A 13,452-nucleotide genomic window follows, 5' to 3' on the forward strand; every position below is an offset into this window, starting at 1 on the left:
TTCAATGCGACAGAAACTAAACATAGTGTCTGGTACCATATGACATAATTTGTTGATCTCTCAAAGGAATTTTAATCACATACAAAGTATTGAGTAAATTGAGTATTAGCTGAAGAAAGAAAGATGTCCTATTTCCATGTTAGTACCAGTGCCCCGAGTTTTTTCTAGCTTAGAGAAAGGTAGCAAAACATTTTGCTATATGTTGGCTTGAAGGGTGATTCTGCTAGCTTCTAGTAAATTCAGAAGCACAAATATGACCTCTTAAAAATCCCATATTATTGGAATTTTGGTGAAATTGTGAGCAATCTGATTTCTTAACTTTTTCCTTAGTCTTTATTCACAAAATCTGATGACTTGTTTTGCTTCAAATCAAAGTAGCTAGATGTTAATGGCATTTGTGATTCTGTGGAAATGCTTGTTTCTTGCTTGTCTAACACAATTAATTCAATCAAAATTTTGTTGAAAGCTCTAAAAGGAGAAGGGAAAACCACCAAATATGACTTGTAAAGTTAGGACTCTAAAAATAATATGAACACCGATTTAGAACTTGGAATCAAAATCAGCCTCCATTGACAATAATTTTATGTAGTGGTTATTTTGTCAACACACCCTAGCTAAATTTTATCATATCATGCTTATATTGATGTCAATAACATTATTGTAGAGTTTATTATGTATTCTTTTCAAGGGCATTAACTCATTGACAAATTATATGGTGTTAATTTGGAGGATGGTGATTCATAGTCATACTCAGTTGACAACCACAACAGTATGTACTTGCTCATTGAAAAGTAATAGTTGTTAACATCAAATCGATCGGTGGAAGAAAATGAGAACAAATGGATAATTATATGAACCTTTTTTTTGGCTACAAACAATAAATAATAGTCTTTTTATCCATTCTTTTAACATTACAAAAAAAATAAAGAAAAGCATATGAACATTTGACTGAACAAAAAGGGAATGCATCTGCACCTCAAAATGTCAAGTATGAATCCTTTTCCACCCAAAATCATTAAAAAAATAAAAAGATAAAACAAATTGTGTCAAATTTTCATTTCATTCTTCTTCTAATTTTTCTTCTTCTATTATTTGTGCAAAACCCAAAAAAAATCAAGGATACCATGATAACAGTATTGGAATTGAAAGCACTATACCTAGCATTCATGTTCAAGAGATACAGAGAGATATCATAGAGGAAGGGACAAGTGAATTTGGATATCATAATTTTGCAAAACAATGTCTTCCACTAATAAAGAAAACAAAATCAAATACTAATTTCTTACTCTAATTCCAATGTGCCATATTCTCAAAACCACATGCTTTTTTTGGGGGTCTCTCGTTTCCTTTTGCCCCTTAAAACCACATGTTTTAGGTGGCTTGTTTTTGCACATACCAAAAACCTTATCAACCTCCCACCAATAATTTTCTTTCCCAAACAGAATATGAATAGTTTGCTTTCTTATGTTTTCAACGACTTTCTCAACTCACTCAACTCTATGATTATGGAAACATTCCTCCGTATGTCTCCGAGCCGTAGCATCCAGCCAGCAATCCAGATCAACAGTTGAACACATTTTCCATTAGTCATCTTTGTCATATTGTCAAATCGTCAACAAAAACAAGAAAATGAAGTTATCAAAGTGTAATTTGCATGTTCCTAACTACATAGTGGCTAGATCTTATCCCACTAGCTTCAAAAATTCTCTTTTCACAGCCATACAAAAATTAAAATAAGAATAAACACGGTTTGTGAAGCAAATAAATGCATTTCCGTCAATGACCCATTTTCATATGATTAGTGAATGCCAGTTTTTTCATGCTTTGGTCAGCTTAATAAAGAATAATTTACAATTTCGAATGTAACATTTTCCATATGATTTTATGGGCTGATGAGGTACGTTGGATAGCTATATATGCCTCAAACAAAGCTCCAAGCCTCCCCTAGCAGCAAAGCACCCTATTTAAGCTTTATAATAGGCTCTCTTTTTTTTTTTTCCATATTTAAGATAAGGAGAAGCACGACTAGTGTAAACGGATCAAGTTACTTGTGGGCTATTCAGGCTCATTTCAATGAATACTCAAAATTCAATCTAGTGGCTTGTATTAAGATGTTGTAATTGTGTGGCTACATCTGGTTGCTTGTTCAACAAAACGATCTAGAAGGGTCTTGCATAACTTTCTGGACTTTTAAAGTTGTTAAGATAAAGGCATAGAGGTTGAAATCAAATTCATAACAAGTAGTCTTCATCAACTATATTATGGTTTTGATGATATTTGGCATATCCTCAAACGTTGTTGAGTTGTTTTCAAAATAAATAAAATCCCACGTAGAAAATCAAGCAAATGATGTTAACAAAAGGACATACAATAGCCTTCTGCAAATGTTCCATGAAACCATGGAAATTGCCCATTTCTTCTCTGTTATTTTTAACCTATGAAACCCTTCCCATTAATTAAATCGAATTGATAAAGTTCCCTTTTAAAAATCCCAATTTTGCATATTTTACATATGCTTTAAGTTACTTCCTATGTGCTATATATATATAAACAAATTTCGATGGGGCTTCCAAATAATATCACGTGAATTCTATAGATAAAAAAAAATCAAATTTTTCACATTGAGCCATCAAAGAAGAACTGTTATAAAATTTAATTTTGAACTGGCCGCATCATTAGTGACTTGTGAGTAGTGAACCACAATTAATAAATATTGTCAGGTCAAATTCTAATATATATAAAAGCCATGTCAATTGAACCGTTTTAATTTATACCCTCCCAACATTTTCTAGTGACGAAATCATGGTATTGTTCATTCATCACCGACCATAAGCGAGTAGAAAAAAAAGGAACTTATAATTTGCCTTGTCATTAAAATATTCATTATTTCAACGCTATGATTGATTTTGAAAATTTTTCTGTTTACGTCTCCCAGCCGTCACATCCAACCACCAACCCAAATCAAATAAGTTGAATTAATGCCATTTTTTTCCCATCATATTCCTCTCCCAATTGAAGGGTTTGCTACGGCAGAGAGGAGAGGATGTGCTGGAAAAGATAATGGTGTGATACAAAAAGTTATGAGCTTGCATATATTTTGGTCAAGTACGAAGTGGTGACAACACTAATGGAGCTTATTAGACCGTCCTTCCTTGCATTTACACAAGCCTTGTTTCCACTTAGGCATTTTAGTTTAAAATAATTAATAGCACTCTACGCGGCGACCTGGATTAAAATCACAAAATGGAACTCAGGACATGCATATTATTCAACATTGCCTCTCAAATTATCACTTTTAAAATCACATAATATAGTGCTATACAAGTGAGAGATTTATATGCCATAGGTGATTCCTATCACATCAACAGCTGTTGTTGCTGCTAAAATTTTTTTTCAAGATCAACATCAGTTTTTAGTCAAATATCTGCAAGAGATGGTAAATGAGGCCGGAGTCAATCTCTTTGATGGTATAGTCAATGTAGAGTAAGAGTCGAAGAGAATATAAAGAATAAAGCGTACAAAAAAGAGAAAAATGAGATCTCTGTTTAGAGATTTAAATATATTACAGTGATGACAAAAAAAAAATCTTGTATCGTTAAATTAAAAATATTTTGGAGGCTTAAATATATTAAAGATCATTTCACCTATTACTAATTGATCTTATAAATTAAATGCTTATTAAAAATTCAACAAATCAAAATATGTCATTGTTTATACGTTGTAGCTTAATGGTAACAGTTCTCTGAGATGAGATTAATTATTAGATAAGTTCATGTGCATAGACATGTCAATTTTAATTTTCATTCTACTTTGTTAGACTTACAAATTGACTGAGAAAGCCTTACGTAATATGTCTTGATTTCCTGCATATATATTAAAAATTCATTGTCATCTACATGCTGCATGGGCATTCACATATACGAATGTCCGCCCACCACGGCTAAGCTGTAACTCTTGATCCTATCTTGTTAATGCTTTCCATAGATAAGGCCATGGGTCCAATATATTGGAAAACAAGGGAACATAAGGGCCCCAAAACCACTAGTAAAACCTTTTATTTGTTTCCTGTTATTCTCTTTCTTTCTCTGAATTTTCCATGAATTTTTTCTGCTGAGCAAAGACTAAAGAATATCTGCGATTTCACTGTTCATTATATAGATTAAGCTAATTTGGACAAAATCTAGATTGTCTCCCACTAAAACAAGTTGAAGTTGAAAAACTTCTTTCCCTTGGATTTTCTGCTGACTGGTTCTTCGTGTGCCAAACGGTACAAAGCTTAAAAGGCGTTAATTTCACCTTCCCATAATTCTGTGTGCCGCTGGACTGTTTTTTACTGATTTTATTCTTCATGGACTGTATTTTCATCAATCATGTCAAGTGATGAAATCACAACTTTGAGCAGAGTTTGTCAAAAAGACTTTATCAAGACACTGACCGTTTGTTTACTCAAGTTGAAGTCATATTTCTAGCTAAAAATGAAATTAAAATCTCATAATTACTTACTCAATTGTCTCAATATTCTTCTCTATATATCATATACTTTTTTTTTGGTTTCAAATTAAATATTAATCTTATTGTTTTAAAATGTTTTGAAATAATATTAATTATTTCAAAATGAAAAATACTTTTTTAATGTTACATTTTGTCGAAATAAATATTTTCGGTGGATCTCTCTAATTTGTATAATTTTTAAAGAAAATAATTATAAAATAAAAAGCAAAATACCTTACTTTTAAAATTTTATACCATTAAAAATAAATACTCTATTTAAAATAAAAAAATTGATAAATCATTTAAATTTAATCACATGCCATGTATCTTAAAATTAGAATATGTAACCTCCGATGCATACAATGACATTTTAACAATCTAAACTCTATCTCGGTTAACTATATAAAATATGTTCTTTTTATTAATTTATACAAAAATATATTCTTAAATTGAATATGAATGGTTCGACTAGAGACAAATGGAGACCAATGGATTACGAGGGTGTATCGAGAAATCATGCTGAAGCAGTCTTGGGATTATTTTATGGGCCGATTGGAATCAAGGACTCTAATGTATCTATTACACAAAAGGACAAGCTAGCTCGAAAAATCTAAAAGAACATCGATAATTTGATATTACTTCAATATTTATGCAAAGGCCACTTCTAGATAATTTAGTGGATTGACGCCTTTTCTTTTCCTAATGCTCATTTAGTAGATTAAGCTAGATAGAATTAATTCAAAACCCCAATGCAAATTAAGAATGAATTATATACTCTTTTGCAGCCCATATGCAACTCATTCGAAAGATAAGGGTTGACATTCCCTCATTTGTGTGCCTTAAATTTAACAGAATTTGGACTTAAGTATTATTGAGAAGCCACCAATTCTTTGAAGGCACCTTTCAGATTCAAGCAACTTAATTAGCCAAGAATCAAGTCGCCAATTGGATCTTTAAACTAGAATGAAATAAGGTGACATCATTTTGATTCTTAGCCCATTGTCTAGCAATTGACTGAAAAACATTACACCCACTCAAGCCTTGTTTTAGAAATTGGCTAGGATGTCCAGGGATTCTGATTAGATATTTTTCACTGTCTCGTCCTAGAAATTAATAAGGAAAATGCCTTAATAAAAAGGAGGCCGTATTTAAAGCTGCATCATCCAATTGTATTCTTAATTTTCTTAAATTAGTAGGCAAAAAGGTATACGAAGTCCTATAAAGAACAGCTCCCGCTTGTTCATTCATGAATCTTAATTTTTTCTTGGAAGGAAGTGTAACAATTAGAAAATTTTTCGTTCTTTAAGAGCACATTACAAGAATTAAAAATTGAAATTTTATCTTGCAAGTCTCGGAGAGGGAAAATATCCTATCTCCTGCTATAAGCTTCAGATCAAATAACTCTCCATAATTTTCTTTAATCTAAAAAATTAAGAGTGTTTAGTGTTAGATAAATAAGGTTTTCTTACATTCTTTTCCACTTAATAATTAATTGGTAAAATTAAAAATATAAACCCATTATAAAAAAGTGGATTAATAGGATAACGCAAATTAAGCAGCTATGCAAGATTCTCTAATCTCTAGGTTGCTTGGACACTAGAGGCCCCAATAATTAGTACAAGAACATTTGTTATTCCAAACTTGTAATTAAATTAACTAATTAATCAAATCAAGAACTTCGAAGAGAATTTAAGAATAGTAACATGATATTTGAAGGATTCAGTATACTTGACGGCTTCAAGGGGGACATGTTAGATTTGATTTGATTCACCTAAACATCTTTTTATAAGTTTCTAACTTTCTGTGCTTCCACAAACAATTTTCCCCCACTATGCTATTGATGCATAGCCATGTGATTCCCTTGTTGAGGCCGTCCATTGCCAACAATTTTGCATTTCAATTGACGGCAGAGGCTACGAATATCATGGCCAAAACTATGCATTCAATTGAAGAATTGGGTCAATTCCAATCAACTCCAATGGGGAAACTCAACAAAAATGTGGAAATAACTAAGCAGTTTCTGGTGGAAACTATCATTTCGAATGTCTCCCACTAAAGAAAAAGCTGATTTGGAAATGCACTTTGCCTCACATTGATTTGCCATTTTTTAAGAAAACAACCTTTTCTTTTTACTTGCTCTAGTCCTGCCCAATTCTACACTAACCCTCCTAACTTTTGTCTTTTCTAAGTCTTCCAGTATTAACAGCACCCAAGTACATTTTCGAGCCACCACGTCTTTCAACCTAATCCATTACTAACTTTGAACCTTTTTTTTCTTACTTCTAATCAACCATGGTAGCTAATGACTCACAAAGTAATTTTTTATAGCCATTAATTTAATGGATAAGGAGTCTAATTAAAAAGGTAAGTCAATTCATTTTGTGCTTTGGGTATTTTTTCCACTAAGGACGTCTATTTTAAATTGCCATCTATCATGAGATAAGTTTCACTCATTGACAATTGTGACCAAATTAGAGAAATTGATAAGACCACTTTCAAGAACAAATTGTACTATTACAACTTGGACTAGGAATAATGTCCTATTTAGCTCTTATATTTGAAAAAAAAAATTCTAATATGGTACTTGTATTAAGAAAATGTTTAATATGATAGTTCAAATTTCTTTTCATGTATCCATCTATCCCCGACCCTTTAACATTATTAATAGAAGTTGATGATATGTCTATCAATCAATCAAAGTTTGACACATGACCCATTAAATACCATATTACCAATTGAAATTCTTTTCATTTGTACACGTGGCACACATATGGCACCGCATGGCTATCATGTGTCACAAAAATTCACTTGGCATAATATCTAAAAAAGCCATTGACCTCTTGCACTCTTGAGCATATCATGATAATGTAAATTGTGGAGGCCAGTGGTATCCTTTTTTGTTAAACACTGCTCCCCTTTTCTTGCAATTGATGCATATAACCCTTGATTTTTTTAAAAAAAATTATTTAAGAAAATTTAAATAAATTATTATATTTGTATTACGTTTAATTAAACTTTTATACTTTTTTGCGTTAAATAAGTCTTTGTATTTTTATTTTCAGTCAAATAAATTTTTATTTTTTTTTATTTTGAGTCAAATAAGTCTTTATAACTAATTAATGATTGATTTAGTCAAAATATTATTTGTTATTGTATGTCATATATGACTGATGTGACATGCTACAAAATCATAATTGATGATAATATAACATACTGATATATCATAACTAATAATGATATGATATATTAATTTGATATGATAACATGATTATATGATATTTTTTACCTTCTACATTAATGTCATGTCAGTCTCATGTGGATATAAAATAATAAATAGTATATTGACTAATGATAATTAGTCAATAATTGATCATTAAGGTTTATTTGACTCAAAATAAAAGTATAAAGGCTTGATTGACTCCAATATAAGAATAAGAATTTATTTTAATTTTCTTGAATAATTTAAAGGCTTATTTGAGTATTATGCCAAGTTCCTCCAAAGGGATGCTCCAATTATTTTGACATGTGATAGCCATGTGGGCGTCACATGTACAAATGGAAAGGGTTTAATGGGTGACATAGTATATATTTTGTCACATGTCACAATTTGGTTGATTGATAATTACGTCATTAACTTTAGTTAAGAGAGTTATAATAATGAGATAAATCTGAAATAAAAGTTGAAATATCACAATTTTTTTAACATAAATGTCACATTAGTTTTTTTTTTTTTGAAGTGCAAGAGCTAAATATATACGATATCGGTCCTTTCGACTGTTAATGAAAATGAAACTTCTTTAATCAATTTTATCAAAATTCAGTCCATATATACATAAAAGGTCAATTCTCTTAGAGAAATCACTATCTCATAATTGGGAGGAGATTATAAAATATGACAATGTTCCATGAGTTATTTAATTAGTTTTATTTAGGGTAAATCATCTCTTCGATCACCGAAATTTTTGTATTTGTCTAACATCGATTAGGGTGGCTTTTGATGTATAGATATGCTCATTTTTTGTCCATGGGTTGCTTCTCTCCTGTTGAGTTTTTTTTAGGACTTTTCTGTTCTCAGGCCATTATCTATTTTAATGGCAGGTACTTCTGACCATGTATAGGCTTCTTTTGTTCAAACCGAATACACTTATGTCATGAGAGTCTTCTACAATTCAAACAGGAGACTTGAAATGATATTACAATGATGAGGTTAGTAAATTTGTTTTTTTTTTTTAAAAAAAAAACATTACATAAGTTGTGCACAATTACAGGCCATTAGACAGTTAAGTAAAGGCCTTGTTGGCATTTCACATCAACTGTTAATTCAACTAGTTCTGCGAAGCTTATATATAGAATATAAAACAATTATGGAATTCTAAAGTACTGAAAAATGATACCCGAAAAAAACCTATTAATGACTCGACTCAACAGAATCGTGCATATATTAAGCTTATTGGACAGCAAAGCTAGTGGCCCTGCCTATAACAAAATAAAGTCTTTGTCTCCTTTCCCCAACAAAGACGCCATTGAATGTGTTGGTTGTTGCTCTCCTTTCCCTCTCCCATTCTTTGCTTCAAATTTGCCAGAACACATTTTTGACACTTTGGATCCATCTTCAAGAACTCTAGGTTTTTTTTTTTTTTTTGCTCTTTAATTATAATCATTGAACTTTGGGGTCCATTTCCAATTAGCACCACTCTTTCCTCTTCTTCTTTTTCAGCTTTAATGTTTGCCAAGTTTTGCAAGCAATGCGATGATATTTATGTGAGGTTAGCTTAAGGAATCCTCAAAATTAAGGATGCTATAAACTTAAAACAGAACAATATTTTTTTTTCATTTTCATTTACTTTGTTCTGTTTTTAGTTTTCCCCTTTGCTTATTGGATCAATTCCGAAATTTCAATGTGTATATCCTTAATTGAACCCAAAACCAGAAAAAAAAATGAAAAAAAAATAGAATAACAAGAAAGAAAAGGAAACAAATGAAGATTATTTGTAAAACACCCACAAAAAAGGTGAGCTTAACATCTTTCATATGCTCATCAACATTTACATATTCCCGCAAAACCGCAACTATACCTGAACTAGAAAAAGAAAACAAACACAACAAAAAGAATTATATGGAAAAAAACCATGATGAAGGAATTAAGGTTGAAAGATAAAAGATACTCTTTTAAGTTTTGCCCCTTAAGCTTCATGTAACTCTCTCAAACTTGTTCACTAAGGCGAGTGGAAGAGACCGGCTTCGCCAGGTACGTAGGATTTTCATCACCAGCCATGATGACAACAATCTTAGGCTCCATTTCTAGTTGCATGCTCACTTGCTTGGCAGGCTTTTCTTCAGCTTCATCATGAGCGGAATTGGATGGAGATTTTTTGTACGAACAAGCCAGAATGACTAATGCAAAAGAAATGAGTCCTAGCATGAGTGCTAGGCCACTAAAGAGGTAAGGAACGGGAGAGTTCCAGTGCCCGAAACCGGTTCCAGTTGCAGATGCAGTAGAGTTGCTGGCAGGCCTCATCTCTTTTGATATGCAAAACTTTATCTCTTACTTCTTGTTTTCCTAACTGGTTTTGATGGTGCAGTGTAATGGGGGTTAATGGGGGCTTTGAATTTATAGTACCAACCAATTGAGGTCCACAGTGCCTGGATTAGGACAAGGAAACTGAGGCTGCTTTTGGTAAGGTACCAAATTGCCCCCAATTTTCAAAAGAGATTCTTTCTTGGGCTCTACTGATACTAGGGTATTGATTATTTGAGAAGCTTCTTGGTCAGTTGGGCAGCCAAAATGCCCCCTGTCATCATCTGAAATTACATAATGATTCCGTAGATAATTTATTTATATAGCTCTTGCAATGTAGTGTAAGCCAACTTAATTAGGACTATCCAAATTGAGGATTTCAAAAGAGTCTTTTAAATTATGGAGTGCCAACCACAATTGATTCAAGAATCCACATACCATTAATTTTTTTTATATATATAGATAAGTTTTGCGGTAGCAAATCAATTAGACATCACTTTCAGATCCAAAGCCTGCATATAATTATAACACTGTTAATCTTAATTAAGATGTAAGGCAGTGTAATCAACTAATGACACACATATTGCAAAAAGGGATAGATGGGTAAATTTGCTAGGGTGGAAATTCATGTTGCAAGGATGAAGCAACCAACAAAGAAAAAAGAGAAAATGAATGTGAATGTGTGTCCAGTGAAAGGCTTTTCGTTTATCTATTAATAGGGGCCCCATTAAACGTGTCCTTTTGGCACACGTATTGCCTTAATCTTCCCCTTCCGTCCATGACTCGAGGAATGAATTTGCTAAGCAACCTCTTCCTTCCCTGTTGAAAATGGGACAATTTTCCATGTGCTTGCAGCATAACAAGATGCCAAATACTATCACCTCCTTAACAAGAAATCATCCTTTTATAATTACACAATAATAGCTTCGTTGGGATATAATTAATTGTTTGGAATCCAAGTGATTTTCCTCATTGCAATTCATCAAACAATTCAAAATTTTTATTATCGCTATATAAGCAGACATGACCCTTTCTTATTCCATAATCTTTTAAGATTAATGATTAGTCTAGCTATATATGGAACGAAAGTTAAGTCCCTTTCCTAAAACATCTGTTGCCTAAAACATAAATTTTTTTTTAATACAAACAAGTTAAAAATCTTGTAAACCCTAAACCCCAATATTACTTAATTTCTATCCAAAAGCCCCAAAGAAAAAAAAAAGTTAAAATAATGAATGCTAAAAAACCAAATGAATGGGTTGTTTCCAAAGCAAAATAATTCCATATGCAACCTTAATTTAGTACGTAGCTGGTGAGTTTCATGTTGATGAACAAGGTCTACCTTCATCACAAAGCATGCTTAATTAACTGGTTTGCAGTTAGCTAAGGTCTCAACTTTGGTACCATAGTGAAACACTCAACTAAGTATTACTGCTATTCAATGTGAGGCATTTGCTTTTGGTATTATTAGAGTGAAAATTAAGGACCATGCATTTTCCCACCAACATCATATATAGATGGAGAGATTTTTAATTAATGTTTCTCGTGCATTAACATGGCTAATAAGACTGTGCTTGGAGCTTCTTATTAGTTTCACTTTTATTAAAGAAAAAATGGTAAATGATCTCCTCGTACTTGGCTATATATCTGCTTGTTAAAGAAATTTAAAAATACTTAAAATGTAAAAGGAGGAGGTAAGTTAATTTCTGTGATTTCCTTACATCTTATGAAAACTTTATGTTGTGATTCTCATAATGGTATTAGCTACCTTATTCCTGTTGTCTTCGTGATTTAAATACAAGATTTCTAATTCTAGTACCAAAAAGAAGCAGCATTAAAAGTCATCTTGTTTAGAGTAAACATAGGGATATATCTAGCTATTCCCACAATAATGACAACAGGCTGGAACTTTGCTGTACTCAAATGCACGCAATATCATTTAGAATGATTGATTAATATAGGTATAATATATATTTACAAAAGTTTTTGAATTATTTATAAAAAATTTAAATAATTTTTTATTCTTTTATTATATTCAAATCAAGTCCTTATATTTTATTTTTACTCAAATATATAAACACTTATAACTAATGGTTGATTAACACAATAATAACTTTTTTATCAATTTTATTTAATATGGATAATTAAAATTGAAAGTTTTGCATTTTAATTTGAAAGAAATAATAGATTAAATTCTAAAATGAAAATTTTATATTGACAATCAAAACACTTTCGTTATATATCAAATAATATATTTAAAAAAGAAATTGATAAACAAATCAAACAAAACCAGTATAAATTTAGACTAAATCCATACGTAGAGGATCTTGAACATGAGATCATAAATGTCGAATAACTTGATTTGAATTTCATTTTATTTTCTTCTTTATTTCAATTCACTATTTCAATAATTATCTAACTGGTCTTATCTACAAAGTGTCAAACACAAAGCTGACATCAATTATACACAAAGCTTAGTGTAAAAAGTTGCTTGATCCATATCAGCAAAAATAAACCTAAGCCATCATTGTCGGCATAGCCAATATGCTTAAACCAGGCGTGGTTTTCATGGTAAAATTGTTGGCTTACACAATTTTTTTAATTGTGATTAAAATAATTAAGATGGAGGGTTAATCTAAGCAGATTAGGATTAATCGTGATGAGGAAAGAAAACTAATGGTGGGGTTTGGCAGTAGTGGGAGAAGGTGGGTGGGAGGGCTTCTTTTGGATTACAAAGAGCCAAGAGTGCACCAATAAGAAAGCTCCTAAAAGCTTTGTTTAATAAATTAATATATAGTATTATGATGGAAGTGCTGCTTTGAAGTTTACATAAAGTAAGATTCGCACCTACATATAATTAAATCCAGTTTTTATAGGATCAAATCCGAAGTGACATTTTCTAGAATTAATTGGGCCGCTGGGTTTATTTACTTGTATTCATATTCATTAATGGCCGGAATAAGTGGCGGTTTCGTGGGTGCAATTTTTCTTCGAAAGATTTAAATCTTAAACCTTAATCACCTTGAATTTTATAATTTTAAAAGGAATAACAATCCTTAAATTAAAATTGAGTTGTTTAAGATCATGTACTGACCAATTAATCATATGCCCAGGTATTATTGTAAACCACATGTTATTATTTTATTACTAACATAATTTTTTTTGAAACAAATGAAAAAATTTAAGAGATGAATAGATGTTCAAACTTAAAATTTTAAAGATTTATCATGATTAGTGTTTTGAATTTTTAATTTTAATAATTTAAATTGTTGAAGGGTTTTTCTAGTAAGAAAAGATGTAGCATTGCAACAAGTAAAGCAAAATGTACTAGAAACGACAACGAAAAAAATTAGAGTAGTTCTTGAAATGTTAAGTACTCTTGTGATAAGAGACTAGGGATACAAGTGATGAGAGATGAGCGATATAAATTAGAAAAAAGGTAG

General features: G+C 31.3%; 1 protein-coding gene across 1 annotated transcript; it reads right to left on the bottom strand.

Annotated features, from left to right (window-relative positions):
- On the bottom strand, positions 9,459 to 10,068 carry LOC18601829 (protein GLUTAMINE DUMPER 5). Its single transcript, XM_007032901.2, has one exon. The coding sequence runs from the start codon at positions 10,007 to 10,009 to the stop codon at positions 9,695 to 9,697; it is 315 nt and encodes a 104-aa protein (XP_007032963.1). The 5' UTR covers positions 10,010 to 10,068; the 3' UTR covers positions 9,459 to 9,694.

This window comes from Theobroma cacao, chromosome 4 (genome assembly GCF_000208745.1).
Source record: "Theobroma cacao cultivar B97-61/B2 chromosome 4, Criollo_cocoa_genome_V2, whole genome shotgun sequence".
Classification (NCBI taxonomy): Eukaryota; Viridiplantae; Streptophyta; class Magnoliopsida; order Malvales; family Malvaceae; genus Theobroma; species Theobroma cacao.

Bases quoted from the DNA above. Each gene is read 5' to 3' on its own strand.
- LOC18601829 (XM_007032901.2), bottom strand. From the start codon at position 10,009: ATGAGGCCTGCCAGCAACTCTACTGCATCTGCAACTGGAACCGGTTTC.